Here is a 27,324-nt window from a genome sequence, read left to right on the forward strand (position 1 = left end):
ATATCAACAGTTGGCCTTAATTTTTGCTCGTCTGCATAGCATTTGCATACCATCAGGCCAGCCATGCACGACATGCTGCTGCACTTGCATTCGAGCTGTCCGACACACACACACACACACAAAGAAGACGCAAGAAAATGAAATTTGACGTCTGTACCCACTGGCTTCTTTCTCTTCATTCCAATAAGAAAAACAAGAAAAATGATTAAAAAGTCGGCGGTCGCAGAGAGAGAGTCTAATAATAGAATTAAGACTCTCTTATACGAGAGGGGCGCTCTTTAATAAAGTTCAAAAGTTGAGCAGTCGGTGCGAGCAGGGGGATCGGATTGCAACTGCTGCAGGTGAGTGGGCGGCATCGACGAGGACGCCATTTATTGCGACCTACGACGAAATGACTGGCGAATCATTTCCACTAGAAAAATCTCCGTCAGTGTCTTTTTTGGGGGCTTTCTTTGGGGTTTTTTAAAAAATAATGGCAGAGAAAGGAGAGTCTGGCAAGGTGAAAAGAAAAATCGTGAAAATCCATTTTTTTTTTTTTGTTCTTTCGTTGGAAAAAGAGAAAAAAATAAAAGAGACGGGCAAACACACCCGTGGGCGGGCGGCGCAGTTGTGGGTGGGTGGGTGGATTGAACGCGTGAGGGGGGAAAAAAAAAGAGAAAAGACGCGACGCCAAATAGACGACCGACCGACCGACGCGCCCCACTGGAAATGTATCACCCGCTGTCGCTCCAGGGGGCCTCCCTCCCTTCTTCTCTCTCCCGGTCGTTTTCCTCCTATTTTTTTTTTCTCTCTTGTGACGGGTCGGCCCGTTAGATTGGACCCGGACTTTTTTTTCTCTTTCTTTCTTGTGTCTGCGTGAAAATAATAAAAAGGGCCGCCACGAAAAGATGGGAAAAGAGTGGACAGGTCTGACGTCTGTCCGTCTCTTGGCCTCGACGACCCCGATGACGGGAATGCACAGGCCGCTGCCCACGACATCAAGAATAAAAAAGGCGTCTGTTAAGTTGAACGCTTCAACTTTGTCTTTTTCTCTCTCCGCGTCGAGAGAAAAGAAAATGGAGGACAACAACAAAAAAAAGGGAGGACCGAGTCAGTTGATGAGAGACCCAACGTCTCTCCCCCATATCGCCAAGTAGAGGGGGGAAAGAAAAGAATAAAATATCTAAAGAGGTGGAATAGGGGAGGATCAAGAATAGGGGCTCTCCGCTCAACTGGCAGCAGCAGCAGCAGAGAACAGAAGGTAAGTTCATATCTTCTCTCTTTTTGTATGTGCCACACCGAACGAGCGGCGACGACGTAGGAGGGACTTTTTTTTTCGTTCGACGGAAATGAAACGAGAGTCCCCCCCCTCCACCCTCCCGCAACGACGACGACGCCACCGACTTTGAAGGCACACAGACAAAAAAAAAGTGGGAGGTTGGTTAGTTTTTTCTTTCTATTTCTCTGGCTCCTTTTTTCTCCTCTCCCTCTTTTCTCCCACCCGTTCGTTCGTTCGTTCGTGTGGGTTGGCGCCCGTTAGCTGCCGCCTCCTGGACTTCTTTGCCTCCGTCTTGTATAGGAAACTCTGTCCCATTCGGGAATCCGTTTCCTTTGGGGGCTCTGCCTCGCTCCTACATATAAATATAAGAGAGAAAAAAAAAGGAAGGGGCCACGCTCTTTGTGTGTGTAGAGGAGGGGGGGGGGAAGGGAAGGAGAGGTTTTATCACGTCCGGCGGCCACGGAGTTGAGAGAGCTGCTGCTGCTGGCGGCGTCTCTCTCTCTTTTGGCGGATTGTGTCTCTGGGTATATAAAGAGGGAGGAGGGTATAGGATCCGCCGCTCTATGGAGAGAAGAGGAGAAAAGTACTAGGAGCTGCTGCTGCCGGAGTCTAGAGGATATAGTGGCGGCAGCGTTGCCTCCCACTTTGAGCTCCAAAGAGTGGGGGGGAGAGAGAAGGGAGGACTGGGTGGATGTGTGTGTGGGCCGTCGTCTATCTCCGACTGTCGAGTGGAGAGGGGAAAAAGGAGGAGGCAGTAACCCCCCCTCTCTCTCTCCTTTGGCTGGGCTATATACACGGTTCCACCAGTTCCACTATCGGCCACTTCTCAACAACAAGCCGGACTTGACTCACTCACTCCCCTCTCTCTCTCTCACGGCCGTCTGTGTGTGTGTCTGTCTCTTTGTGTGTGTGTGTGTGTCTGTGGAGAAACTGGAAAAAAAGAGTTTGGAACAGACGACAAGAAATTATTAGACGACGGCGGAATTAAAAATTCAACAACATCCGTTTGTGCTCTGCGTGTTGGTTTTTTCCGCGTGCGAATGTGCCCAGTGCACAGGGAACTTGTTGATGTGTCCAGTTGACTGTCAGTGTCTTTTTTCGATTATCGATTGATTGTGTGTGTGTGAATTTTGAGAAAAAAACTGTGAAAAAATGCGGAGTCAAACAGCGACGACGACCAACAACCGGAAACGAGGGCGGGAATCGACGGGCGTCTCATCGTCGCCCGTTCGATCGACTCGTCTCAAAACGGGACGTCATCCGCCGCCGCCTCCGCGCCACCATTCGCTAGTCACCGCCACCGCCGCCGTATTGGACGACCTGATCAAAGTGGAGGACGACCTGCAGACGGACGACGAGCTGGTCAAAATGCTGCGACGGGCCGAGGAGGACGATCCGGCCACTGAGGATTGGGACGAGGAGATCATTTCCTTCAAGAAAAAGAAAAAGATGATGATGATCAAAAAGGAGAACAAAAACCTTTCACCAGCGACGGTCATCGGCCCCCCTTCTTCCTTGTCAGATGGAACCGGACCAGCGGACCACGACCAGCCGACGCCATCCAAAAACAGAAAAACCTCGTTGCTACTCCTCCAGCAGCAGCAGCAGGTCGCTAATGGCTTTCCGGTGACCGTGTTTCCACCTGCCGCCGATAACAATAACAGCAGCCCACCTCCTCCACCTTCTGCCGGACCCTTTCAGCAACGCCTCAACAACAGCAGCAGTAAGAATAGTAGCAGCAGAGCCAACAGCAAGCCGGAACAGAAACTGGCCGTCATCAGCCGACATCCAGTCAAAGAGGCTCCTCCTTCTCTTTCTTCTTCTTCTTCGGCTGCTGCCACCAGACGGGATAACAACAACAGCGATGAAGCGGCGACGGCGGCGGCGGCCGTGATGGTTGCGGTAACATCAGCCGCCGCGTCCATTCGCCGACAACAAATGAAAGAAGCTTTCCAGCCTTGGGTCATGCAGGTCCGTTTTTTGGCTTTTCTCTTTTTCTTCGTTTCCGTCGCTTTGCACACGAATGACCCAGAATTCCATCCAGGGTCCCGTCATCATCTAAATGTTCTTCTTTTTTTTCTTCTTTTTCCGGTTGTTGTTGTTGTTGTTGCAGACGTACGGGGATGCGGCCAAGACCAAGACAATTTCACGGCGCAAATCGGAGCGGATCGCCAGGATTTTGAGGGGCGAGGACCGATCGAACGGGGCCGACTCGTCTAAATTCCGTTTCTGGGTCCGAGCCAAAGGTTTCCGTCTCGGTGCAACTGCTGGCAACTCAGACTCCTCCTCCTCCTCTCCTTCCTCATCCATTTCATCGGACCTCATGTCGTCGGCGGCTGAGCCGCTGTCTGCAACCAACGACCCGTCACACGACGAACTCTACGTCGTCACCAGCACCGCAAAGGTAAAAATAACAACAAAAAACCACCACCCAATTGCCCGTCTCTCTCCGATAACTTTCGCCAACAAAAAGAGAAAAAGCGACGCCGCCGCCACCGCCACCACCGTCCGCTTTCCATACGGGACGCACGTGGAAAGTTAACGAGAAAAACAAGAAGAAAAGAGATGCGACTTTTGGGTGAAAGGGGGGACGCCTTGACGCCGTGTGGGTGGGTGGTGGTGGGGTTCTTTGTATAGACGGGAGGTGGGAGAGAGAGCCGTTGCTCCGGTGCGGAATAAGAAGGAGGAGCCGATGACGACGACCGAGAAGAGACAAGACACTCCATCAGAGCAAATGCAAGTAACAGCAGCAGCAGCCCTCCCCCTTTTTCCCTTCTTCTTCTAACCGGAGAAGAGACAGACAGGGGCCGGAGTGGATCGATGTGGGGGCCGGTGGAGGTCCTTTCGGGTGAAAAGAAAGAAACGAAAAAAATAAAAATAAAAAAAAGGTGGTCGGGGTCGGTTTCTCCCCCCTCTGGCTGCTGCTGTCACGGTCGACGCTGTTTGTTATATATCCTCCCTCTCTTCGTCCCCCCCCCACTGCTCTTATGTTTCCCCCATGTCCACTGTCTGTGGTGGCGCCAAATAGGGGACGCCCGCGTCCGCCATCGTCCGCCGGATGGAACGTTCCCCCCTTCATTCTCCGCCATCCGCTTTTTTCTTTTTTCCTCCCCTCTCTCTCTCTCTATTCCCTCCATTCTTTTGTCGTCGTGCATTATATCCCGAACGACGACGACGACGGTGATGCCACCCCACTGCAACTCCCACTTCTTCTCAACCCGTTTTGATCATTCGCGGCACACTCAACTCACCAACAACCAAAACAAACAATGGCAGGAAGTTGTTCCTGCCGTTTCTTTTTTCCGCATTCCCCCCACCTCATCGCCGTCGTCGTCCGCGTTTTGATTTGCCTCCGCCAAAGAAAAAGAAAAAATGAGGTGCGAATCAAACGGCACATCCATCTCGAGGAGACAAAAGAGCAAAATAGGAGCTCCTGGCTGGCTCCTAACGAGCGGCGAAAGTCGTTAACGGTTGGAGCAGACGACAGACGATTCCGGCAGTTCCTTTTTTCTTCTTCTTCTTCAGTTCCCATTCGTTGCGTGGCACTCACTCACCGACTCTATGGCAGACGATGATCATATCTTTTCTTTCTTTCTTTCCTTGGCTCCTTTTCGGCGTTTCTGTTGATACGAAAGAAAAAGAAAGAAAAAGAAGAAGAAGCAAACAAGATTCAGGGCGGGATCGAGTATCTACTTCCCTTTTTGGGGTCGCTCGCTCGTTGCCTCTCCCAGACGTGGGACGTGCAACGTTTTCCCTTTTTCCTCCTCCTCATCGTCGTGTGTTTGTTTTTGCCCTTGCCCGGCTCTCTCGCTCGTTCACCCGCACACACACACACAGATTCCCGTCGCCATGACGACAACCCAATACCCTCCCACTCTCCTCTTTTTTTCTTTCTTTTCGACGGGCCCACCCCAATCCATCCCAAACTGGTTTCTCTTTCTTCTCCTCACGACCCGTCTCTGCCTCTCCTTTGTGTCTGGGCCCGACCGGGGCTCCTTTCCCAACACGTCCGTCAACGCCATCTACTCCACCAAACGCCAAACTCACCTTCTTTTCTTTATTTATTTAATTAAAAAAAAAAAAAAAAGGACGAAATGGGGGGAGAAGATCGGCCCGTCTACAAAAAAGTGGCCGTCGTCGAAGACTTTTTCGACATCATTTACCGCGAACACGTCGAGTTTATGAGCAACAGCGGCGGACGTCCGCCAACGGGAAAACACGCAGGACAGAAGCGGACCTATCGCGCCGTAAGTTTACGACTTTCCGCCGTCGTCGAAAGAACTTGCCAGTTAATCTTTTCTATTTTCCTTGTTGTTTGAAAAAGATTACCGAGATTTACGCTTTCCTTCCGCGCGAGGCTGTGACACGTTTCCTGATGCAATGCGCCGATTGCCAACGGCGCGGCAACGGCGCCTCATCCGTCGTTAATCCGCCATCGTCCATCGGCCCAGGAGCGGTGGCGTCGCCAGCCACAAACGGCCTCCTTCCTTCCAATCAAGGCGTTTCGCCAGGGTCACCTACTCCTCCGGCATCTCCGCACACTCCGGCCAACGTGACCACCGCCACCGCTGCTGCTCCTTCCGCCGCCGCCGCCAAGTCGTCGCACCACCTCCCTCCGACGCCGCCGCAGTCCAGCCGCCATGCCTCGACGACGACGACCTCTTCTTCTTCCAGTTGGTCCCAGCAGCAGCTCAGATACTTGGGGCTGGGCCAAGCCTCTCCCATCCCTCCTACTCCTAGTTCCTCGCTCCTTATGGGTTTGGCAGTGACGACAAACAACATCGACCTGAGTCTGCCGTTGACCAGCACGCTCCTCAAACGCGCAACATTGGCCGGCGTGTCCCATCAGCAACTTCTTGGACTGGATCGAGCCGTAAGTTGATTATATTCCCACCTACTTTCCCACATTTGATCGTGTGTCAAAGCGGCTCCCCCCTCCACCCTTACAAGGAGTGTTGTCGGGCCGCCCATTCCTCCCCTGTGTTTTTAAAAGGGCGCGGTTTCCAAAAAAGAAAAAAACAACAAAAATTTAACGATCCGGCAGCGCTTGCGCCATACCAACTCTATCCCAAATTGTGGGGGCAGCAACCCCAAAGAGAAAAAACATATTTCGAAACGGATGGCAAAGAGAGATTTGATTCCATCGCCGGACACTTCTTGAGCGAAAAAATGGGCCAGTCTCATTTCTCTCAAAAATGTGTGAGAAAGCGACGATGGGTGCGGGCAGAAAAAGAAACGGGAGGGAAAGAGCTCCGGGATTTTTGTTTTTTTTTTCTTCTTCTTCTACCCTACTCCTTGTTTGTTGTTTCAAGGAAAAAGAGAAAATAAAATGTCTCATCGATTTCGTGAGTGTGTAGCGCCGTAAGGAAACAACGGAGATGGGGAAAAAAGGGGAAACAACTTGGAACCTTTCCCGATAGGGGTTTGCTATCCGCCACTAAAGTGCGGAACCCCCTTTCAGATTAACAGAGAAAAAAGGAAATATCCAAAATCAATTGTTCTTTTTTTTGTTACTTCACTGTAGGAATCGTCCTTTAGCTCGGCAGGGGCATCTAGTCAACATCACCTACCAGCCCGAGGCATGACAGCTGGATACCAAATGGATCAGCAAGAGATCAAACAGAATTCTTCTACGCCGAATCGAATGACGACATCCAACGCCACCGATCCCATCACATTGGACTTGTCTTCAAAGACGTCGGACGTCGCCATGTGTGACGGCGACCATTCCCCTGGAACTGTCAAAGACGAGGATGACGAAGACGACGACGATGTCGACGACAGAATCGACACCCAAGATCCCGAACGACTGAAAGCTTTCAATGTAACGTGCTGGCACATATTTAGATTATTTACCCACCACATTCTTTCTTCTAACACACGCTGTTTCGTTCGTTTTTCTTTTAGATGTTTGTTCGGTTATTCGTCGATGAAAACCTCGACCGCATGGTGCCCATTTCACGGCAGCCCAGAGAGAAAATCCAGGCCATTATCGGTACGCATTTTATAAAAACCATTTAACCAACATCTACGACATCTAATAGACATTCTGTTATTTTAGATTCGTGTTTACGTCAGTTCCCAGAGTTTGGTGAAAGGGCGCGAAAACGAATTCGTACTTACTTGAAATCGTGCAGGCGTCACAAGCGAACCCGAGATGATCCTGGAACTCCTGCTGGTGGTGTTGGTAGTGGTCTCCTGTCTCCAAATCGACCAATGCCCTCTCATTTGACGTCAGTTGTCGCCGAACAAATTCTGGCCCAGGCCTGTGAAAATGAAAACCAAAATGCAAAAAGATTACGTCTTGGGTTGGAACCAATTAGCCAACCATTACCACCACCCACTACGAATGAAGGATTAGCAAACAGCCCAACAACTTTAAACCCACAACCTACGGAAGCAGTTCACAGTCCCCAATCCAGCACAGCCACAACACCAACTTCGACAACTGCTGCATCTCCTGGTCAGATCACTAATTTATTCCGACCAGCATTTGGACCTTACCAAAGATCCAACAGCAGCACAAATGCACAACCAGTTCCAATCAATCAAGGTAAAAATTCGCAGCATCATTTTGTGAAACTTGATAACATTGATGCAACTTATGGAAAACTTACATTTGAGGTGTGCTGGTTTTTCATGTGTTACTCAAACTTAGATTATTTAAAAAGATATGAAAGTATTAAGTAGTTACCATTGAACGACCTTCCATGAGGTCAAATTCGAACACATGGGGAATCATTATTTCACGTGGGAAACTTTTATCTCATCGATCATTCCAAAACGTAATATCTCATACAATAATCGTAGTATTGATTCAAGTTTTTCCCTATTTTAAAAATTAATGACTTAGAGAAACGAAATTCGTGCACGTTGTTTCTCCAGTGATCTAAAACACGAGACTGAAATTAAATGAAAACTGAAATCTGAAAATATGCAAATTTTTTGCCGGTATTTTTGTTGAGACAGCGTTGTCAATACTAGACTTGAGGATTTGCCAAATTCAGTTAAAGAAATCTAAAATATTTCAAATAATTTTGAAAGTTAAATATGTTATTGATAAATAGGAAAAAAGAAATAATAAATTAATTTATACTTTCAAAATTAGGACCGACCGACTTGAGCACGAAATCCCGGCAAACGCCCGCCATCTTGGGGCCACCAAACGGATTGTCCAACCGATCTTCACCGTTGCAACCCCATAAACTGAACGCCGCAGAAATCTTAGCCGTTCGCCAATTGGTAACGGGTTATAGAGAATCTGCTGCATTTTTACTTCGATCGGCAGATGAGTTGGAACAATTGCTGCACCAACAGCATTCACCGCTCTAAATACGCAATTTTTCAATGTCAATTCTACATGGATTTATAATAAATTTATAACATAGTATATATTATACATGTGTGTGTATGTATTTCATGTTTAAACGGAAAATGTGCAAATTCAAAACAAAATAATAAAAAATGTAATGATTGCTTTCTTTTCGTCTGGGATCGGTCTGAATCCAGAAAACAAGTTCCTTTTGTCTGTCATTTTTCAACTCTTATACGTACTTAATTCTTCTCCAGAAAAAAATTAAAGAATGATTGTAAATGTTTGTATACAGTAAAATCGATTAATAAAGCCGAGGTCATCAAGTCGTTGATGGTGTACTAATTAACAGAATATTCGTTGGTTACGGGAAAATCATGTGATTTGTAGTTTCGGTAAATCTTTTTTGGTGGTAATTTGTGGTTTAGTAGTGGACTATTAAAGGCGGTTAGCTTAGTATGATCGTAAATATTTTCAAACCAAAACAACGTTGGTTTTTGCGGTTACAATCAACGGAGATAACTTATCAAATTTTAATTATGTTTCATATTTTCGCCAATAGAGGGTGTTCTCCCCTGCCAATCCATGCCACGCGGGAATCGAAAAAAAATCGAATTTGATTTTTGAAATAATAATTATTATTGTTCTCATATATATTATGATGTGAGCATTTTTTTTGCCAAAAAAAATACACTCGTTGTATAAATAGGCCCAGTTGATCGGTTAAAAAAAAATCCATAATTTAAATCGATTCCACACTCCACTCATCCCGATCAGTGTTGCCAACTAGCCGGGATTTATCCCGGTTTCCGGGTTTTTTGAGTGGCAACCGGAGAAATGCCGGGATTCGACCAAAACCGGGTTTTCTCCGGGAATTTTGCCGAATAAATTTTTTTTGTAAATTACACAATAAATTCTGGGATAAATCGTAAAATCGATATGTTTTTACACTTCAAATCCTTTTTTCCTATAGTTTTATGAAGACCTTATCAATACCCAATAGGTGTCGTTGCATACCTTTGTTATTAACGTGCCTAACTGACTATCAGAATCAGATTCAATAGTCGACAGACGATCATAGTCACCAGAATTAATTGGACTGGGCCTGCAATCTTCAAGGCATGATAGTGATCCCCTTTAATTCCTAGATGAGGAAATGTCGAAATGAACAGTCTATTTAAAGTAATGATAGTTTTTAAACTGTGCAGCAAGAACTTTTGGAATTTTTTTTCGATCATTATGCATCATTTTCTTTCTAATGATTCTTTTATTTCTAAATTAGACTTGCTGACTGAAGAACTGAATTTTCATTTTGTTAAGTTGTGCGGACGATTAAAAACAATACAAGCAAGTGTTAAAATCGTTCAAAAAAACAGCAAAAACAGCATTTATATTGATTTAAAAAAAAACCGGGATTTTTCTCAACAATTTCCGGGATTTTTGAGAAAAATCTGAAACCGGGATCGTTCCGGGATTTTTTTAAAGACTTAACCGGGAAAACGCCAAAAAGTAGTTGGCAACACTGATCCCGATAATTTTTCGTCTGCTATCTTCTGATTGTGCGCACTGCGGAGTGCGGAGGGGCGTTCGCGAGTTTTTTTCGAGTTTTTTCTTCTTTTCACCTTCTAACTTGTGTTTCCCCCCTTTTTCTACATGTTGTTACGACCGCAATTTTAAACTAATTTAGGACACACGTTAACATTATCTTCAAAATGGGTTTTTTGGAAAGAAATTACCTCAGAAAGGAACATCTCGACGGATTCGACAATTACAAGGTCAGTTTTATTGGATCAGATAACCATGGTTTTGTGTTCTAATTTTGTACTTTTAACTCATCGCAGTACAGTGCAGTAGACAACAGCCCCCTCAGCAAATGGGTTATGCACCCGTTCTGGAATGCAGTCGTCAAAGTATGTCATCCATCAACATTTGTCATTGAATTTTGTCTTAAATATTTTCATCGGTTTGTCTGTAGATCTGCCCAGAATGGGTGGCCCCAAACCTATTGACATTTGTTGGGTTTTTGTTCACAGCTGGCAATTGGGTAATGCTTGGCTATTATGACTACTATTACTATGCCTCATCAGAAGGACACTCTCACATACCCAATTGGGTTTGGTTAGTCTGTGCCATTAATCACTTTCTTGCACACACTCTAGGTAAGTAAACACTGCACCCATGTATTAATAGCATTAGTTTGTTATCTTATCTATGACACTGTTCTAAAGATGGAATTGATGGTAAACAAGCCAGAAAGACACAGAGCAGCACACCTTTAGGAGAACTATTTGACCATGGATTGGTAAGCTCTTAAAAAATGTATATTTTGTATTCTACAAAACTATATAATGATTTTATCATTGCAGGATTCTTGGACTTCTTTCTTTATACCTGCAGTTTTGTATTCTGTATTTGGAAGAGTGGAGCATACCATATCAGTTCTTAGGCTGTACTTCTGCCTAATTAATGTGCTCTTCACATTCTTATCATCTCACTGGGAAAAGTACAATACCGGCGTCTTATTTCTACCTTGGGGATATGATGTGTCCCAACTGGTAAATTATCATGCAGTTTCATCATTTTGTTCAGTGAAGACGACTCGATCATTAACCCAAAATATGATTTGACCAACCCCAGTGCACGTTGATCATTTATTTGGTTACATTTTCTGCTGGTTACGAGTTTTGGAAATTCACATTGCCAGGTGGCATCACCGCCGGAGCGTGTTTCGAATTGATGATGTGGGGTGGGTCTCTTCTAACTAGTCTGCCAGTTACTTTCTACAACATGTACAGGTAAAATTCGATTGTAATCTCTCCCCTTATTTCGTTCTTCATTTGTTTTTTAATCCTTTAGAGCCCATCGCGATGGAACGGGCAAGAATCGCACCTTTTGGGAAGGTATGCGTCCGCTCGTGTGTCCCTTCATGTTTTTCTCGATGACCACCTTATGGGTTTTGGCTTCGCCTACAAATATCTTGGAGGCCGACCCACGCTGCTATACTTTTATGGTTGGTTTATTGCAATTATTTGACTTCATTGACAATACTTGACGTAAGGTGGTGGCCAACTGTAATGCTATGACAGGTTGGTATCGTGTTTTCCAACATTTGCTGCCAATTGATCGTCGCCCAGATGAGTAACACTCGATGCGAAATTTTCAACTGGTTGTTGATTCCAGTGGGTGTCGCCGTCGCTTCTGCCCTATTGTTGCCCAGTTCGTGGCATCTAGAACTGCCCATTCTTTACTCGTTGACGGCCTTCACTTTCCTTGCTCACGTGCACTACGGTGTCTGCCTTGTAAGTTGTTAATGTTTAGTTAAGTGAAGTGAATTTTTAAAATTTTAACCCTTTTTGAAATGTAATTCAGGTACGCCAAATGTGCAGACATCTCAATATTTGGTGCTTCCGACTGAAGCAAAGGAAAGATTGACTTTTAGCCGACAGTGCTTGCTAGTCTCTGCTTCTATGTGGCCCACTCTACGCGGTATGAGAAAACAAATGACTTTTGATTAAGAAGACAGAGAAACACCGGCCTGCTTTTTTAGGTTGTGCTACTATTCGCGAATAACAGAGAGAGAGAGAGGAGAAATCTATGTGTTTTACTGGGTTCTAATTGATTTTGTTTATCATCGGTGCAATTAGTTGACAAGAAGAAGGTAGGAGGGTTTATGTTTCTCCTTGTCTTCCGTTAAATATCCGTTTGGGTTTGAGATATTGATACATAGATTGCTATGGGGTAGATTGGGTTATTTTTAAGCAGATGGTTATTCTATCCAGCAAGTGCTGTCCCTCGGAAATATCAAGTAAAATAATAATTTAAAAAGTGGCATAGTTTGTGTTTGTGAGCGCCCGGTTAACAAAGCCCCCACCGTCTTTATTTCCTTTTTTCTTGATTAACATAGTCATATGACTTGTCACCTTGTCCAACACCTCCTTTCCCAGCATCAGCACCTACATTTAATTTTGTGTTGTTTATGCCATCCAATGAAACTTGACTTCATAATTTGTGTGTCCTACCTAATCACGAAATCCAACTTTTTGTGTGTAAAATTTCTAGTGCAGGAATCCACTTTTGTTATTAAAAAAAGACAAAACCAACAATCAAAGCGAAAAATGATCGGCTTGAACCAAGACAAATGCGTCTTTCGTTTCTTAATAATAACCTGAATCTTTTAGTGTCCCTTATTAGTGTGACTCCAGTTGTGCAACCCTCGCATGTTGTCATATGTCGGCAATACCTGGCCTTGAAAGTAATTCAGAGATACCAACGTTTTCTTTTAGTGGCAACAAGACTGCATAATTTTTATCATCATTTCGGAATTTCCCAATTAAAAAAAAAGCTGTGGTATAACAGTCAATGAAGGGAGTGGTGGGGGCAGATGGAATCGCTCACTCACACACGCATACACTTACACGATCAGGAGGATCAAACGGAAAAGGGAGCCGAACAAAACAGGAAACAAAACACAACAAAATTGTAAATGAAAGGGTGAAAATTTTCATTCTACACACACTATGTACAACAACTTGATGACAGTTAAGGGGGAAGAAGAAAAACAAGGTGAAAATAAGGGCTACATAGTCAGTAAAATAAAGAAAAGATTTATCAACGAAATAAGGTCATTTTTCTTCTTTTTACTGAGAAATTTTCCGAGAAGAAAGTAAAAGAGTATGTCACAACAAACAAAGTGTAGGTAGTTTCGAATTGAATGTTTTCACTTTTCATGTGTGATTATGGATCCCGCACGCAGTTTTTGAACGATTTCTATTCACCAAAAAAATGTGTGACGGAGGGAAGGGAACAGATTTTAAAAAATCAAACGAATTTTTCAGACAATAATTTTTCTTTAAAAAAAAAAGTGAATAAAGAGTGTGTGTAAAAATCGACAGGGGGTGGAGTGGGAGATAAACGACGAAACGGCTGGTTCGAAGAGGATTAAAAAATTTCACTTGATTTCACTTTTGTCCAATAGAATTGCACGATCCACCAAAATGTCAACAACGACGCACACTTTTTGAACTTGATCCATTGAAACGCGCAGAAGCATACACACACACACAAACGGCTGAGATGACGGGTATTTAGTTATATGTATAGACAAACACACACAGACACACTTCCCACTGCATAAATGGGGGGTCGGGACAGCAGCCCAACTTTTTTTTGCGATTTTTTCTTTTCTCGCTAAACAAAACATATGCTCTCGTCGTTTGACTAAGTTTGCACGGATTGTTCAGGCTTTTCCCCCCTCCCCCCTGGGTTGTGGCTTCTATTTGAATTCTTGTTGTAAAAAAAAGATCAATTATTATTTCAGAAAAAAATCGTAAAAAAGGCAACGGCAGGTGGAGTTCAACATAAAAAGTGAGAGAACAAGTTTCTTTCAAATTTTTCAACAATTCATCGGCTTCATCATCGAAACCGTTCCCATACATTTTTTGTTTGGTTTTTTGTGTTTTTTTTGTTTTTTTAGTAATAATTTCAAATGGATCATTCCGTTATTATAGGGGGATTGGCTGGCGAGGGGGGAGGGGGTGATGGGTGGTGTGGTGCTGTTGGGAAGCTTTCCTATTCCGCAACTTGTTTTCTGGTCTGTGAAGTAACTTCTTTATGTACAATGAATATACAAAAGCGGGCGGGCGGACGGGCAGGCAGGCGCGCACACACACGCGTACACAAATTGTCTAAGTCTTCCCTCCTGCCCACCGTTTGTATTCATCACCGGCTATCTCGTGACACTCTACGCCGTTTGTTGTTGACCGAAGTCAACGGTCCAGCAGTTGTGGCAGAGCACGGTCCACTCAGGACGGCGGCTGGACCAGGCTGAGGAGCTAAAATGGCTGCCGCTGTAGCAGCAGCTGCGGATTCAGAGGCCGGAAGATCAGGAGTCAATATTGTATTAGTTGTTCCCGTTCCAGTAGTTGTAGTCGTCGTGGTGATCGTCGACGTCGTCTGTTCCACCGTTGCCAGTGGACCGTCAATTTCGACGTCCGATTCAGGCGCAGCTATAAAAGAAAATGATCGTTGTCACTTGCTTCTATCGATTGAATCTCAAATGTGTTTAAATAAACCTAATGCGGCGCTACTCCTCGTTTTTCTTCGGACGGTTCCGTTGTTTTCAATGGCCGTTGAAGACCCTCGAAGTGCTACACCACCGACGTGTCGACCCGAACGTCTCGTCGTTGACATTGTCGGAGGCGTTGTTGATCTAGGGAAGTTGTTTGTGATCGGAGAGGCCGTTTCTTTCAACATTACTTTGACAGAGTTCTTCTTTGAATTGCGGATAGCGACCCTTGATATAATATTAAAAATTTTGTTAACAATAAACTTGAGACAACAATGGGAAAATCGACTAGTTTTTACCTGTTGGGTCGAGGTATTTTGTTTGGAAGGTCCGTCAATGCATCATCGTCCGAGTTATCATCTAAAACGACCGATTGAAAGTGAAACTAACGTGAAAATGAGTTGATGGAAACACGAAACTTACGTCTCTTCAAGAGAATAGAGGCGGGATCATCGATGCTTCCCTGTCGCTGTTGTTTTCTGGCCGTCAGAGGGGCGCTGCTGTCGTTGTTGCTGCTCACTGCTTTACGCGGAGTATCTTCAAGTCCCATGCACAACTTGATCATTTCGCTGGCATTCTCTGAACATTTTCGCTTGTTAGGTCTTGTCGAAAGATTAGCCGATCCATCGGCTTGATCCATTGTCGTCGGTGTTTGCCTATCGCCACTACTCGGCGGATCGGAAGTGCAACTAGAACCCGAATCGTTGCGCTTCCTTCGCGAGCTCTTACGAGCCACGGCTGACGCCGTTGTTGATGAAATGCTGGCGACCTGCTTGTTTTCTTCGGCCGGACTTTGCTGCCGTGGACTGCTGCGTCTAATCTCCGGACTGATGATCCTAGTTCCCGAACGAGTGCTCCTCGTCATCGTTTCAGGAGCGTTGGGTGGAATTTCAATCGTCAAAGCATCCGTCACGGGATGCTCGTGAAACGGTACGGGTTGAAGGGCGGGTGCTGGACTGGCAGGAATCGATCCTTCCGATCCAGCCGTGTCGTCGTCCTCGAGGTCCTCTTCATTTTTGAGTTCAGAATGATGAGATGTTCCCGTATCCGAGCGGCCAGACTCTGAGCCTAAGCTGCTGCTAGTACTTGCGCTATCATTCATCAATTCTTCCGGAGTGGCATTCAATGACGGGAAGCCATGAAATGGCGACTGCGGCTGAGATTGGCCACGTTCCTCTTCTCCGTCGACAGGCGTAGCAGAGTCCATCTGATCTTTGCTGACACTGTTGTTCGCCGTCGTCTCCTTCTCGTTCCTGCTGGCAGACGCTTTCTCTTCTTCCTTATCTTTTACTGGAGTTGTTATTGCTTCTACTTCTGCTAAGGGTGTTGGCAGTGCTGGTGGCATACGAATGGTTGTTGGAGGAGGAGGTTCTTTGGCTTCTTTCTTCACCAGTTCCACAGCCACGGTCGTGACCAGTTGAGAGGGAGTAGACGTTGTTATTGAAAGGGTTCGTGCAGGAGGAGCTGATGAGGAAACTGGAATGGATGAGACTGCTGTGGCAAATGCTGCTGCTGCTGTGGCTGGAAGAGTTGTTATGGTTGTGACCCCTCCAGTCAACGACACGGTGGAGGAGGAGGTAGACAGGGCGATCGTAGGAGCTGCTGGAACAATGGATTTCATCATCACCGCCGACATGGGTGTTCCATGAACTTTGCCAGGCGACACTTTTGAGACGAGAATTTTGACAGGACCGCCCTGGCCGGGACCGGATCGTGACGTAGCTGAAGAAAGATCCATTCCTTTAGGTATCGTCACCAACCGGATGGGGACCATTTTAGACCCGGATGTCATGGCAAAGAGACCCGAAGCCGAACTTATCCGATTTGTTCCGCCAGCCCCAGACGAGGCGATCGTCACCATCGACTTGGACGACAAAGCGATCGAGTTGGTTCCAACTCCGCCCGTGCCACTGTTGGATGAAAACAGGACATAGCTCGTCGGAGGTGGAGGAGCTTTGGGCGATTCGGCTGGTTGCTGCTGTTCTGTCGCTCGTTTTTCGGCATGGCAGTTGGCGATGATGCCAATTTTTGGTTGTTGAGATCCTGAGGTGCTGGCCTCTACGACGACGACGTTTGCGGTGGATGACGAAGGCGATTCCTCCTCTTTAGAGGTGACCGTCATCTTGGGCTCTACGCTGACCGGACTACTGGCTGACGACGAGCTCGAATTGCTCAGAGATTCCGGCGATGGCGACGAGTTGGAATTGGAAGAACAGTTTTCTTCTAATTTCTCAACGGTTGGTGGCAAATGAATCGCCTTGGAAACCGACGAAGTCTTCAGTTGTTCTGGCGATGGTATCGAAGAGGAATTATTCAAAGAGAATTTTTCTTCCGCTTGGACAACAGGGCTTTTGGGTTTCGTCACTGCCACCGCAATGACTTCACTGGGAATGGGTCGTTTATCATCCTCTGTTTTCTCCGTAGATTCAACCGCCTCGTCCGTATTCACTGGTTTCTCATCTTCGACTGGACTGCTGGTGGCTACCGATTCTTCTTTCTCTTCTCCAACAGAAACGTTTGCATTCATCGTCACCGATTCCGTTGCAATGCTGTCGTCCGTTACTGGGATCGACAACACCTCTTCCGTCTTATTGGGGAGAAGCGGAGCGGATGGTGGTAAATCGCTCTCGGTCATTTCACTCGACGGCGGAGTGGCTAACGGAGAAGAAATGGCAGGCGAACAGCTGGATATTTCTTTCTTTAAGCAATCATCCGCAGTGTGCGATGGTGTGCATTCCTTCAACGGTGAAGTCGGATGATCTTCAGCAGAAACTGCAAGTGATGCCGGAGATGTAGGTCGTGTAGAAAGGGGAGAATGAGGAGGACTGAAACAGACGTTCGTCGTAGGAACTTGCGAGGGTGATGTGACGGCTGCAATGACTGGATCCGATGGGAGCTTCGCGTCGCTGACTGGAATTACTTCAGTTGAATCAGTTGCGCTAGTATCGGATGAAGGTGGTGGTACTGGTGATGAAATCAGGGCTCGTAAAGACGAATCCTCCACTTGAGAGAGACGTGAAGGTGAAGAACAAGAAGAAACTGCTGTCGGCTCTTCTGTTTCCTCTCGGCAAGATGATAACTGGGGAGACTTTGGTGTGGTGGTGACTTCCGCCGAGGGAGACGGGTGGATAGTCATAGATTCTACCGGATGAGGAGAACGGGCGGCAGGTTCCTCTTGTTGTTGTTCGACCTCGATCGAACCGGCAAACGCAGCCGGTGTTTCGCTTACGTCTGAGATTAGATTTGTCTGTGGTGTTGTCGTAGCTGGAAGCGGACTGATTGCTTTAGCGGACTCGATCGCGGACGGAGGAGGTAGTGGTGAAGCTGGCTTAGCCTGAATGGAAGCCAACGGTGAGGGCTGGCGAACTTGCCGCTGCTCAGTTGAATTGGATGAGGAATAATCTTTGTCTTCCCTTCGCGGCGGACTCTCCCCTTGATTGGGACTCTTCTCGGACAAGGCATCCAACGACTCGATACCAGAATCCTCTCCTTGAGTGTTACCAGTATCTTCACCTCCCCCGTTATTCCGGTTTTCCGAAGTGGCCACCATAACGACGACTTCATTTTTGGCCGTTGGAGAATCTATGATTACTTCCCTGGGAATGATTTCGCCGCTCGTCTTTTCCAGCGATCCTACGTCAGGTGCTGTCACGTCAGGAGACGGAACTCCTTCAACTAGCGTCACTTCAGTTTTGATAGTCGTCGCAGTCGTACTCATGTTGGCAATAAGCACCGATTGTTGTTCCGACGGGACCATTGCATTGCTCTTCCTGTGGACGTTGTTCAATAAGCTCAGCTTGTGCAGGTCGTTGGAGCTCATTTTCGTCCGCAAAATCGTCGCCTCTAATTCGTTCTTAATTAGACGAGCACTTAAACCTTCTTGATCCACTGGTTCTGCGAATGGGCCACGAATAAATTAATTTCATAAAATAATTAAAACATTTATAATAATAGTTACCAGTAAAAAAGTCATCCCGCTTGACGTCGTTAATTGCATCTTCCACTTCGCACTTGGGTTTGACTATGGATGACATCAGCGCCTGTTCTGTTCGTTGCGTCTTTTCCTCGCTTACCGGAATGATGGATGCAACGTGCTCATCGTTCTCTTTAGGTAGTAAAGCGGTTAGCTGTTGTTGCGGCTCTGGTAGTTGTTGGGACTGCTGGACGGTCGGACTGGCCACGGGTAATTCGAGAGGTGGAGACAATGGCGAACTGGGATCGGTCACTTGGTGGACGGTTAGACTATTTGAACTAAGAATGGAAGAAGTCGAGGTGAAGACGAGTTCGGGAACGACAGGTGATGATGGCACTGGCTTCATAGTCACATCCTCGCCCGATGGCGTCATTTCAACGTCCAAATCATCAGGACACACTTTCTGTTCTGTCCGCGAGTTGTCTGACATGACCACTTCATCACCATCTGTTGTTACGTGATTCACTATTGCACTAAGAGTGTCCACTAAGGTGTTGACTCCTCCTTCCCCACACGATTCCGGAGCATCCGACTCGACGGCAACCGTCGTCTCCTCCGATTTGACTCGATCCTCCTCTGATTTCACTGGTGTTACGGCGGCATTCTCCGTCATGTCCATGGATTCGTTGTCCTCCTCCAACAACACCTTGTGGTTATTGACCAAAAACAACTTGGGGTCCATCATTTTGTCCATATCGGATGGCGGAGCAGGTTCACACACGATGATGGGGATGGATTCAGGGTCCACTTCCATTTTCGTTTTCACTTTGGGCTTGGAATCGGATTCGATATCTTCGACCGAGCGAGGATCCTCCTGCTGTTCGTCTCCTCTCTCGTCGCTTCCATCCGCATAACTGGGCGTTAGTTGTTGCGACCGCTTTCGCTTGACGCTCTTCTTTTCACCTAATTAGCACAAGAAATGTTGTGTTACAAAAAATTGAATCGACATGACAATGCAATTTTAGTTACCTCTGTGGAATAATTCATCCTCTTCGGCTGATTCGTGTCGACTCCTCGACTTTTTCCGTTTGATGTCCTTCTTCGGACTGTTCAAAACGGCCAAATTGCGACCTTTGAGGGAAATGTGAAGAGGCGGGACTTTTGGCTCAGTGGCTGGACTGTTTCCACCGCTGTTGGAAAGAGAAGTTGGTGCGATGGCTGCAGGATCCAAACTCGACGAGGATTTCAGTGCCGGCAAATTGACAAAGGCAACGTAATTGGATTCGCTCTTTTCTAATTTCAACCGCAATTTAATGCCTTCGCCCGTTTCTTTGGTTCCCGATAAGGATTGTTCCTTGCAGACAGCGGCTGCCACAATCGGTTGGTTAGTTATTGTTGCTGTTGTTGTACGATTGGGTTTGGACGACAGCTCGCACGGCTCCGGTTTGTCGTTGGCCGTCGACAATTTCTCCGTGTCATCGTCACTGAAAAGGCAATCAGGTAGAGGCCGATCGAGGAAGGTGGGGGATGTGGGATCCAGTAGCGACTGCATCAACAAAGAATTTTCCAGCGACATTTCCAAATCTTTGGTCACCTCCACCTCACTGTCGGAGCTTTCGCTAGGACTCGGCTCTAAATGGCCTAAGATTGAACGTCGTTATTATCAACTGCTATTAATTAAACTCTTAAATAAAGACTTACCCGTGAGTGGATTGATAAGTAATTGCTTTTGCTTCTCCATTTCAGAAGCCGTCCTCGAAATGGTGATGGCTGTCGGATTGGAGTTGTTGGTTGCGACTCCTGGTGCAGAGGGCGTCCCCGTAATTGCTTGCGGTGGAGTCGGGGTTGTTCCGCCAACACGCTGAATGGTGGTAGAGGCGTTCCTTTGAGGATCGCTGACGACAGTGATAGACAGATTGTTCCTTCCAGGCAACATGTATGTGTCGTTGACACACACCATTCCATCGAGCAGGTTGGCACTCACATTAGACGAAGTCACGGACGATGAGGAAATGGACGCTGAATAAGGAAGGAACAAATGAATTGAAATTACCATCCAGTTCAAATATGCTTTAGTAAATAATCTTACCGGCAACGGTAGCAGGTACAGCAGTGACGGTGGCTCCACCAGGAATGACCGGCAGTCGATTGTTGTGATTGACCACATGGTGAAGATTGGGCCTGAGGCCGGGATAAGGTGGCGGGGGGACAGCGGATGGTGGCAACGACCGGATTGAAGAGGATAAAGACGAAGAGGCAGAAACAGCATTGGCAGGAGAGCCAGCAACGATGCCAGGTGGTGTTGTTGATGTTGGAGGAATTGCTGCTGCTGCTGTTGTCGTCGTTGCTGTGGTCGTCGTTGGCGCCAAATGGCGATTGACGCCGAGAGATCCAGGCCCGGGAGCTCGGGTCATTGTGGGCATTCGAACTCCAGCAACCGTAGGAGCAACTCCAGACGGACGGACCGCCATCGGCTGTTGTTGCTGCTGCTGGACAACGATAGGCTGGTTCAATCTGTCCGTCTGAGGAAACAAAACACGGTCGTTAAATAATAGACAGGGAAAAAAACAAAAATATCCATTTTTATATCCTAATACATTGGAATAAAAAATAAATAAATAAACAAACCTGGTGGGCTTCTCCTGTTTCCATGGGAGTCGACGACGGTAGAGAAACTGGGACGACAACAGGAGCAGGGGTGGCAACCACCGCCGAAGGATTTGTTGAAGGAGCAATCGCTGGGGTCAAGCTGCTGAGTGCTGTGTGGGAGTTGAGTGGTGCACCTGTCCGAACATTAAGCACCGTGACTGAGGCGGCCAGAGTTAGGTTGGTTTCCACTGAAGCGACGGTGTTGACGGCGGCAGAGTTGGCCACCACCGCCGACGCTCCGGTTCCGGCCGGGGAATTGGGAGAAGAAGATGAGACGTGGTAAGGTGAGGCCGCTGGAGATGATGAAAGTGGCGAGTTGTGCGTGCGGCTTACCGGACGACCGCCCCCTCCTGTCACCATCTGGAGTTGCTTTTGTTGTCTGACCTTCTCCAATGCTTCTCCTGGATTGGATTCCATCACCGAATCACTTGAACTCACCGAAGTGGTGCTGTTAGCTATTCCTACTGTACCGGGTGACCCACTTCTATTTGACATAGTGTTCCTGGGCTGCTGCTGCTGCTGCTGCTGCTGCTGTTGTTGCTGCTGCTGCAACTGTTGTTGTTGTTGTTGCTGCTGCTGCTGCTGCAAAAGGTTGACTAAAAGCGGACTCGATACCGTCGTGATGGGAACCGATTGGAAATTAACATTTGACGATCCAGAAGGAACTGACGATGGTATTTGCTGGTTCATTGCCACCGTTGTTGTCCTAACAACAGTCGGATTAGATGTAGGTGAAGACGTGCTGCTGCTGCTGCTAGGGAACGGCTGTTGTTGTGGATTCGACTGGAAGTGCTGGGCAGACGAAAGTGCATTGATTCCTCCGACTTGCATAGTAGTGGGCGAAGAGAAAACAACAGCAGCAGGAGCGGCAAAGGGTTCGGCGGATTTCATAGTGACGGGGTGCAAGGCACTTGACAGAACTTGTAGCGGAGAAGGTGACGACGATGAAGAAGACGAAGCTGTAAGTGTTGGAGGAGGCGGGCCAGACGTTACAGCCGAATGGTTGATTGTATTGGCCGTCATTGTCGTAGGAGGCCGTCCCGTTCTGGGTATTGTTTGAGACATGGTGGTGATGGCGCTAGAAGGAGAACAAGAAGTAGAAGTGGATGATGACGATGACGTAGAAGAGAAGGAGGAGGACGGCTGGCCGGTCTGACCAAGCATTGATTGAGCGGCATGGGTCATACTGGCGAATGGGTAGGGGCCCGCATAGACTGGCTGGGCACGGGGCCCCACAACACTCCCACCAACAATACCACCACCACCACCACTTCCGATTCCACTGCTCGGATGATGACCGATGGCCGCATTGGGATTGATGTTGAGTTGTCCGGCATTGGATTGCACGACCGCACTGGCTCCTCCTCCTCCTCCTAGAACAGGTCTCTGATGTTGTTGCAAATAAGGGATCGGCTGACTGCCTGGTGCAACCACATTGGGACTGCGGAACGCTCCTGTTGACGAGTTCGAGGAGGACACGATAGCAGCGGCCACTGGCTGCTGGAAGTTGCTGTTATTGCCGACATTCACGTCAGTCGGCAAGGGGACACTGGCACAGGCAGCACTACCCTGAGAAGGAGTCACTAGGCCGTTGGAGACAACGGCTCCGGTAGAGGTGACTTGCGCCAATAATTCTGTTACACTCGCTGAGGAGGAAGTCGTCGTCGACACCACTGGTTGCCCGGTTAAAGGCGAAACACTATTTCCTCCAGCTCCGTTGACTGCAGTAGCAGCTGATGCATTTGTGGCTGCTGCTGCTGCTGCTGCTGGCTCGGTCCGGAAAACAATCTCTTGAGTTTCATATCGACCGGCGATCGTCAAAGAAATGACCTGGGAAATTTCAATTTGAAAAAAAAAAAACGATTTGTTATTGTCGGTTATTTAAAAAATTCGTCTAGTTTTTTTCATACCTGATCGCCATCCAGCTGCACGGATAATATTCCTAATTCTCTGAGCGCTGCATCGCCCACCTGAGCCAGCTGGCGGAGCCGGACGGCCGCCTCCCTGGGCAAGGTGAAGGTAACCCGCACCGAGGAGTTCCACGGCTCCACTCGGCGCTGGACCCGCAGCTGGCGGTTCTCTTCACACTCTGAAATGCACATGACACCAAACAAGCTGGACTTTAGCACATTATCAAACATGATCACAACTCATCATTCAATCTCCAACATCACATCGTTAACGGTGTCGTCGCTAACGAGCAATCGCAATAATGAACTGGTCTTGATTCTTTGTTGCACGATTTTTCCACTATTGTGTCCTATCACCTCAACGATTCAATGTGCCAAACTTTGAAAGGAGAGCGAATGAGTTTTCGAGGGAAGACCCGTTCCCATGGTCTCCCTTTGTTATTAGTGAAGAGCACTTTCGTCTGGTCCAGACTGTGTACAAGGCGACACTTGTGACCACCAACACCACCGCTACCCCGCCAAAAAATAAAATGGGGAAAAATAGAGGCGCAATCACTGACCACTACGTAACAATTGATTCGCTTGGATGATTGTCTTCAGAATATTTTACGCGCGCTTTTCCCCATCAAGCACGATCCATTCAAAGCGAATATTATATTAGGCGAGATAAAATGGCCAAGCCACACTAGATTGGGGATCTCTTTTGTTCCGAACAAGGGCCCATTTCTTTATGCTGATTGCGATGTATTGCCTAGAACTTGGCGTCTGTACGCGAGCCCACGGCAAGAGACGAGAGTGAAATTTGCGATAGTCTGATAATTGGCGAGAAGATGAATTCATTTAGTTTGAAAATTGTGTTGTGAAAATGCGAACGAAACGCAAAGGTGTGGTGGTGGTGGCGCTGCTGCTGCCCTATAGAAGCCCTGACGCGAGTCAAGCAGCCAAAAGCAAAAACATGCGAGCCGACTCTCTCTTTCCACCCCACTTTGACAACATTTGGGTCCATCGACGACTCATAAAATGCACAACATCAAACGATGATGAACCAAACATCCCTAATCAATGAAATTTTCGACTGGGAAAAATGAGAAACGACGAATCCAGGAGGTTTCAACACACAATTCACAAACAGAGAGAAACACACGCCAATCCAATGGGAAATTCCGAACTTCTTCAGTGTTTGAGTGTTGGGTAGCGTAGGGCACTCGGGACTGTGGCTACTGGAGGTCACTAACTTGACATATTCCAACACGATGACACTGTACACGTCGTTCTATTTGAAGACAACAATCACTCACCTGGGGGGTTAAAACAATCCGGCATAATCTTAATGGTCTGATATACTCCATCGACAAAAAGGATGAAAACACACTATATCCGCCATCTTGGCCTAGCCAACATATTATTTCACATAGCCTTCTTGATACACAAAGCCTGGAACTTGGAGCCAACAAAACTGACGAGTCCGACTGGCGATAGGTGGAGCTTTGGTTGGAATGGATGGCAGCGCCACCGCTAAGCGAAATTGGAATTTTGTTGAACGTTGAATTGTTATTATTTATTGCTCATTCGTTTTCATGTCTGTTGATGTGGCTTTTTCATGGATTCTAAATGTATTATTTTACAAATTCCCTAATTTAAGGTACAATTTTGCTTAAAATTTATTTTCTCATTTATAGGTGGCGCTGAAGACGATTCTGCTAGTTTTACATGACGTATGTAACTCTCAGGCTTTCGAACTTCAATTTTAAGTTGCTCAAGATATCGATAATCAAAATAATATATATCGCTTTGTATTCTAGTTCTATCCGAGTCACAGTCATCCCAGAGCTTTTCATTAAGGCTATTCCCTCCTTGTAATTATTACACGTATCCTTTTGTGAAATAATTGGTGCAAAAAGTAGATGTTTCGCGGAGCTAGTTGATTTCGCGGGAATAAGAGCCATCTTCACTATTACGAATTACATCCCAACACACCCGTAGGAGGCGCTTGCATTCCCGAGTGTTTTGCGCCGTTGGCTCCGCGTGAGCGGACCACGGGGATTTTTCCGATTTTACCACAGTAAAGCGATTTACGTCTATGACTGATACAAAATTTAGATGTACATGTGCTTAAATTTTGTAAAAGAAAAGTTATTGTAATTTAATCTAGATTAATTATAACAAAATATTAAGTTTAAGGGAATTGCCTACCTATTTTTGTTAGAATATCATTTTACTGATTCTGTTAATTCCTTAGCTTTCAACCAAAGTGTAATGGGAAAGCTACCTTTTCCAATTTGTAATACATCTAGATCCATAAGATAACAGTACAAAACTTGAAGAGTGTGATCAAATTTCGACCTAGCTTCATTCTGACTTGGACTTGGGTTCAGTCGTAAAGAACTAAAAGAGATGAAATAATTAAAAACTCTGAAAGAAAGCGTAAACTAGAGTGATTCAAGATCTAGAAAAGACTGTCGCTACATTTTTCATTTTTATTGACATCTATATTCACATTATAGCAAGAGTCTAATCACCCTGATTTACTCAACATCTTTATGCTGGTCGTGCAGAAGTGAAAATTCCAGCTTGCTTCATCCTGTTGTACTCCTTCTCAATGTCGTATGTCCTAAATGACAAAAATAATTGTTATGAATATTGCAGCTACAACAATAGATTGTAATAGATACCGGTAAAACTCGGCATATGCGGTCTTCCTCTTGTCTGCAACCAAAAACTTGTAGGCAAACATGGTTCCAAAGGACAGAACAGTGGCAATAACCAAATTCTTCTTGATTTGATCGGTCAAAAGACCCCTCATCTTGGGTTTGGCGAGAGTTGCAACAGCCTTTGCCGACATCCTAAAACAGAAAATACTTGATTCAAATCTTTCGTAAATACAATAGATCAACTCACATCACTTGTAAAATATAAAAATGGATTTAAAATTCACTTGAATAAGATACTCTTATGACTAAATACTATAGAAATCTTACTTGAAATTGGTGGACGTGTGTAGCAGTCGGTAACAGAAAATCAACGAATGCTAAAATGGCGACTGTTGGAATAAATCGTCAAATTATGTTCCACCTAGCGGTAGAATTTAAAAGCTCAACCAATCATTTTCGTGACGTCACCTTCTGAAATAAAATTAAATCTGTAACAAAGAACAGAGAGAGAGAAAGACGCACACATCCGGCACTGTTGGTTAAGCTCACCTGCCTTGAAACCCTGCGGGAAGAAAGGTGTATTATACACGTAACAACAGCTCAAGGGGAAAAAAAACTGGCAGAAGAAGTGCGCAGCTGCTAAACAATGACAAAAAAAAACTTTTTTAAAAGAAGCAAAAGAAAAACGATTCAAAAATCAAGGACATGGAGCTGGTTCGCCAGTCAGCTTCACTTAACGCTGCGTTCGTGTGGTAAAATAAAAAATTCGCGGTTTGACATTGAACCTAAAACTTTCGTATATCTGGGAACGAAGCCATCGTGGATTATTAGTCGTCGAGTGTCTAATTGAACGACGACGAAGAAGGTCTTGGACTATATTGGGGCTTGAAAAACCTTGATTTAATGTATCAAAGATGGCGATTCGGCCTGCTGGACTCATTTGGGACTCAAATGAAAACCCCCCGTCGGATGGGATGACTTGTTAAAATAATAAAACAACGAAAAATCAGCGACCTGTTTCGACCTTGAGGCGGCACAGCAATTCCCTTACCGATCAGTCACACTCTTTTTGTGTTAGTAGCCGTCATAAAAGAAACCAGAGTAAAAAATGTTTTTAATAACAAAGGGTATACACACAAATTTATCAAAATCCTTGTCCGCATGTCTGAAACCAGACAACGTTCATTTATCCAATTACGTCAAAAGTGTTTCACTCCCGAGAAAAGCAGTCACGTGGTGACACATTCACACGCTCGTCTGTAATTCAATCCCCTAGATGGCATTGTTTCAAAAACGTGACTCGATTTCATCAACGCACAATTCAGTCTAGTAAAACTTAAATATTATAAAAACTTGGAATGTTTTTCGGTTATCATGGGGGCCCCACTTTGTAACGTGCAGCAGGAAATCCTCCACAAAACCTTCTTCTTCTTTGGGGGGAGTTGGGCACACGAAAAGAATAGAGGGCAGAGAAGGACATAGGGGGGAGGGGGGCGCCAGGTGGTCACTATACACACTCCACTAGAGTTTCAACATGTACATACAAAGAAGTAAAGAAAGAAAAGAT

The 27,324-nt window shown here is 46.1% G+C and overlaps 3 protein-coding genes across 4 annotated transcripts; 2 read left to right on the forward strand and 1 right to left on the reverse strand.

Annotated features, from left to right (window-relative positions):
• The first annotated feature begins 1,932 nt into the window (after positions 1-1,932).
• Positions 1,933-8,899, forward strand: LOC124194307 (mucin-5AC-like). Its single transcript, XM_046588437.1, has 8 exons — positions 1,933-3,229; positions 3,372-3,662; positions 5,347-5,505; positions 5,583-6,131; positions 6,783-7,082; positions 7,166-7,253; positions 7,320-7,811; positions 8,367-8,899. Exons 1-8 carry the CDS (start codon positions 2,411-2,413, stop codon positions 8,588-8,590), a joined length of 2,922 nt encoding a protein of 973 aa, XP_046444393.1. The 5' UTR covers positions 1,933-2,410; the 3' UTR covers positions 8,591-8,899.
• Positions 8,900-10,108: 1,209 nt separating this feature from the next.
• Positions 10,109-12,670, forward strand: LOC124194309 (ethanolaminephosphotransferase 1-like). 2 transcript variants are annotated; one of them, XR_006874725.1, is made up of 10 exons: positions 10,109-10,345; positions 10,412-10,480; positions 10,546-10,729; positions 10,799-10,872; positions 10,937-11,125; positions 11,208-11,365; positions 11,427-11,580; positions 11,657-11,869; positions 11,940-12,056; positions 12,118-12,670. XR_006874725.1 is itself a non-coding variant. In XM_046588439.1 (9 exons), exons 1-9 carry the CDS (start codon positions 10,283-10,285, stop codon positions 12,000-12,002), a joined length of 1,167 nt encoding a protein of 388 aa, XP_046444395.1. In that variant the 5' UTR covers positions 10,109-10,282; the 3' UTR covers positions 12,003-12,670. The 2 variants fall into 2 exon arrangements, 1 of the variants encoding a protein (XP_046444395.1); XM_046588439.1 differs by having other exon boundaries at positions 11,940-12,670.
• On the reverse strand, positions 11,656-24,557 carry LOC124194308 (mucin-17-like). The gene is made up of 11 exons (XM_046588438.1): positions 24,405-24,557; positions 23,107-23,285; positions 21,176-23,026; positions 20,637-21,069; positions 20,249-20,566; positions 19,577-20,188; positions 18,593-19,510; positions 15,058-18,528; positions 14,934-14,994; positions 14,642-14,862; positions 11,656-14,575 (listed from the first exon to the last, which is right to left on the reverse strand). The coding sequence occupies exons 1-11, from the start codon at positions 24,427-24,429 to the stop codon at positions 14,289-14,291; spliced, it is 8,376 nt and encodes a 2,791-aa protein (XP_046444394.1). The 5' UTR covers positions 24,430-24,557; the 3' UTR covers positions 11,656-14,288.
• Positions 24,558-27,324: the final 2,767 nt, after the last annotated feature.

Source organism: Daphnia pulex, chromosome 5, assembly GCF_021134715.1.
Source record: "Daphnia pulex isolate KAP4 chromosome 5, ASM2113471v1".
NCBI classification, from domain to species: domain Eukaryota; kingdom Metazoa; phylum Arthropoda; class Branchiopoda; order Diplostraca; family Daphniidae; genus Daphnia; species Daphnia pulex.

What these genes read in the sequence shown, in the direction of transcription:
- LOC124194307 (XM_046588437.1), top strand. Translation starts at nt 2,411, where the DNA reads ATGCGGAGTCAAACAGCGACGACGACCAACAACCGGAAACGAGGGCGG. An exon ending in TCGTCACCAGCACCGCAAAG is followed by an intron (nt 3,663 to 5,346) that starts GTAAAAATAACA and finishes AAAAAAAAAAAG; the next exon opens with GACGAAATGGGGGGAGAAGA. An exon ending in GAAAATCCAGGCCATTATCG is followed by an intron (nt 7,254 to 7,319) that starts GTACGCATTTTA and finishes CTGTTATTTTAG; the next exon opens with ATTCGTGTTTACGTCAGTTC.
- LOC124194309 (XM_046588439.1), top strand. Translation starts at nt 10,283, where the DNA reads ATGGGTTTTTTGGAAAGAAATTACCTCAGAAAGGAACATCTCGACGGA. An exon ending in CTTTCTTGCACACACTCTAG is followed by an intron (nt 10,730 to 10,798) that starts GTAAGTAAACAC and finishes ACTGTTCTAAAG; the next exon opens with ATGGAATTGATGGTAAACAA. An exon ending in TGCACTACGGTGTCTGCCTT is followed by an intron (nt 11,870 to 11,939) that starts GTAAGTTGTTAA and finishes AATGTAATTCAG; the next exon opens with GTACGCCAAATGTGCAGACA.
- LOC124194308 (XM_046588438.1), bottom strand. Translation starts at nt 24,429, where the DNA reads ATGCCGGATTGTTTTAACCCCCCAG. An exon ending in TGCAGCTGGATGGCGATCAG is followed by an intron (nt 23,027 to 23,106) that starts GTATGAAAAAAA and finishes GAAATTTCCCAG; the next exon opens with GTCATTTCTTTGACGATCGC. An exon ending in GCGGGATGACTTTTTTACTG is followed by an intron (nt 18,529 to 18,592) that starts GTAACTATTATT and finishes GCCCATTCGCAG; the next exon opens with AACCAGTGGATCAAGAAGGT.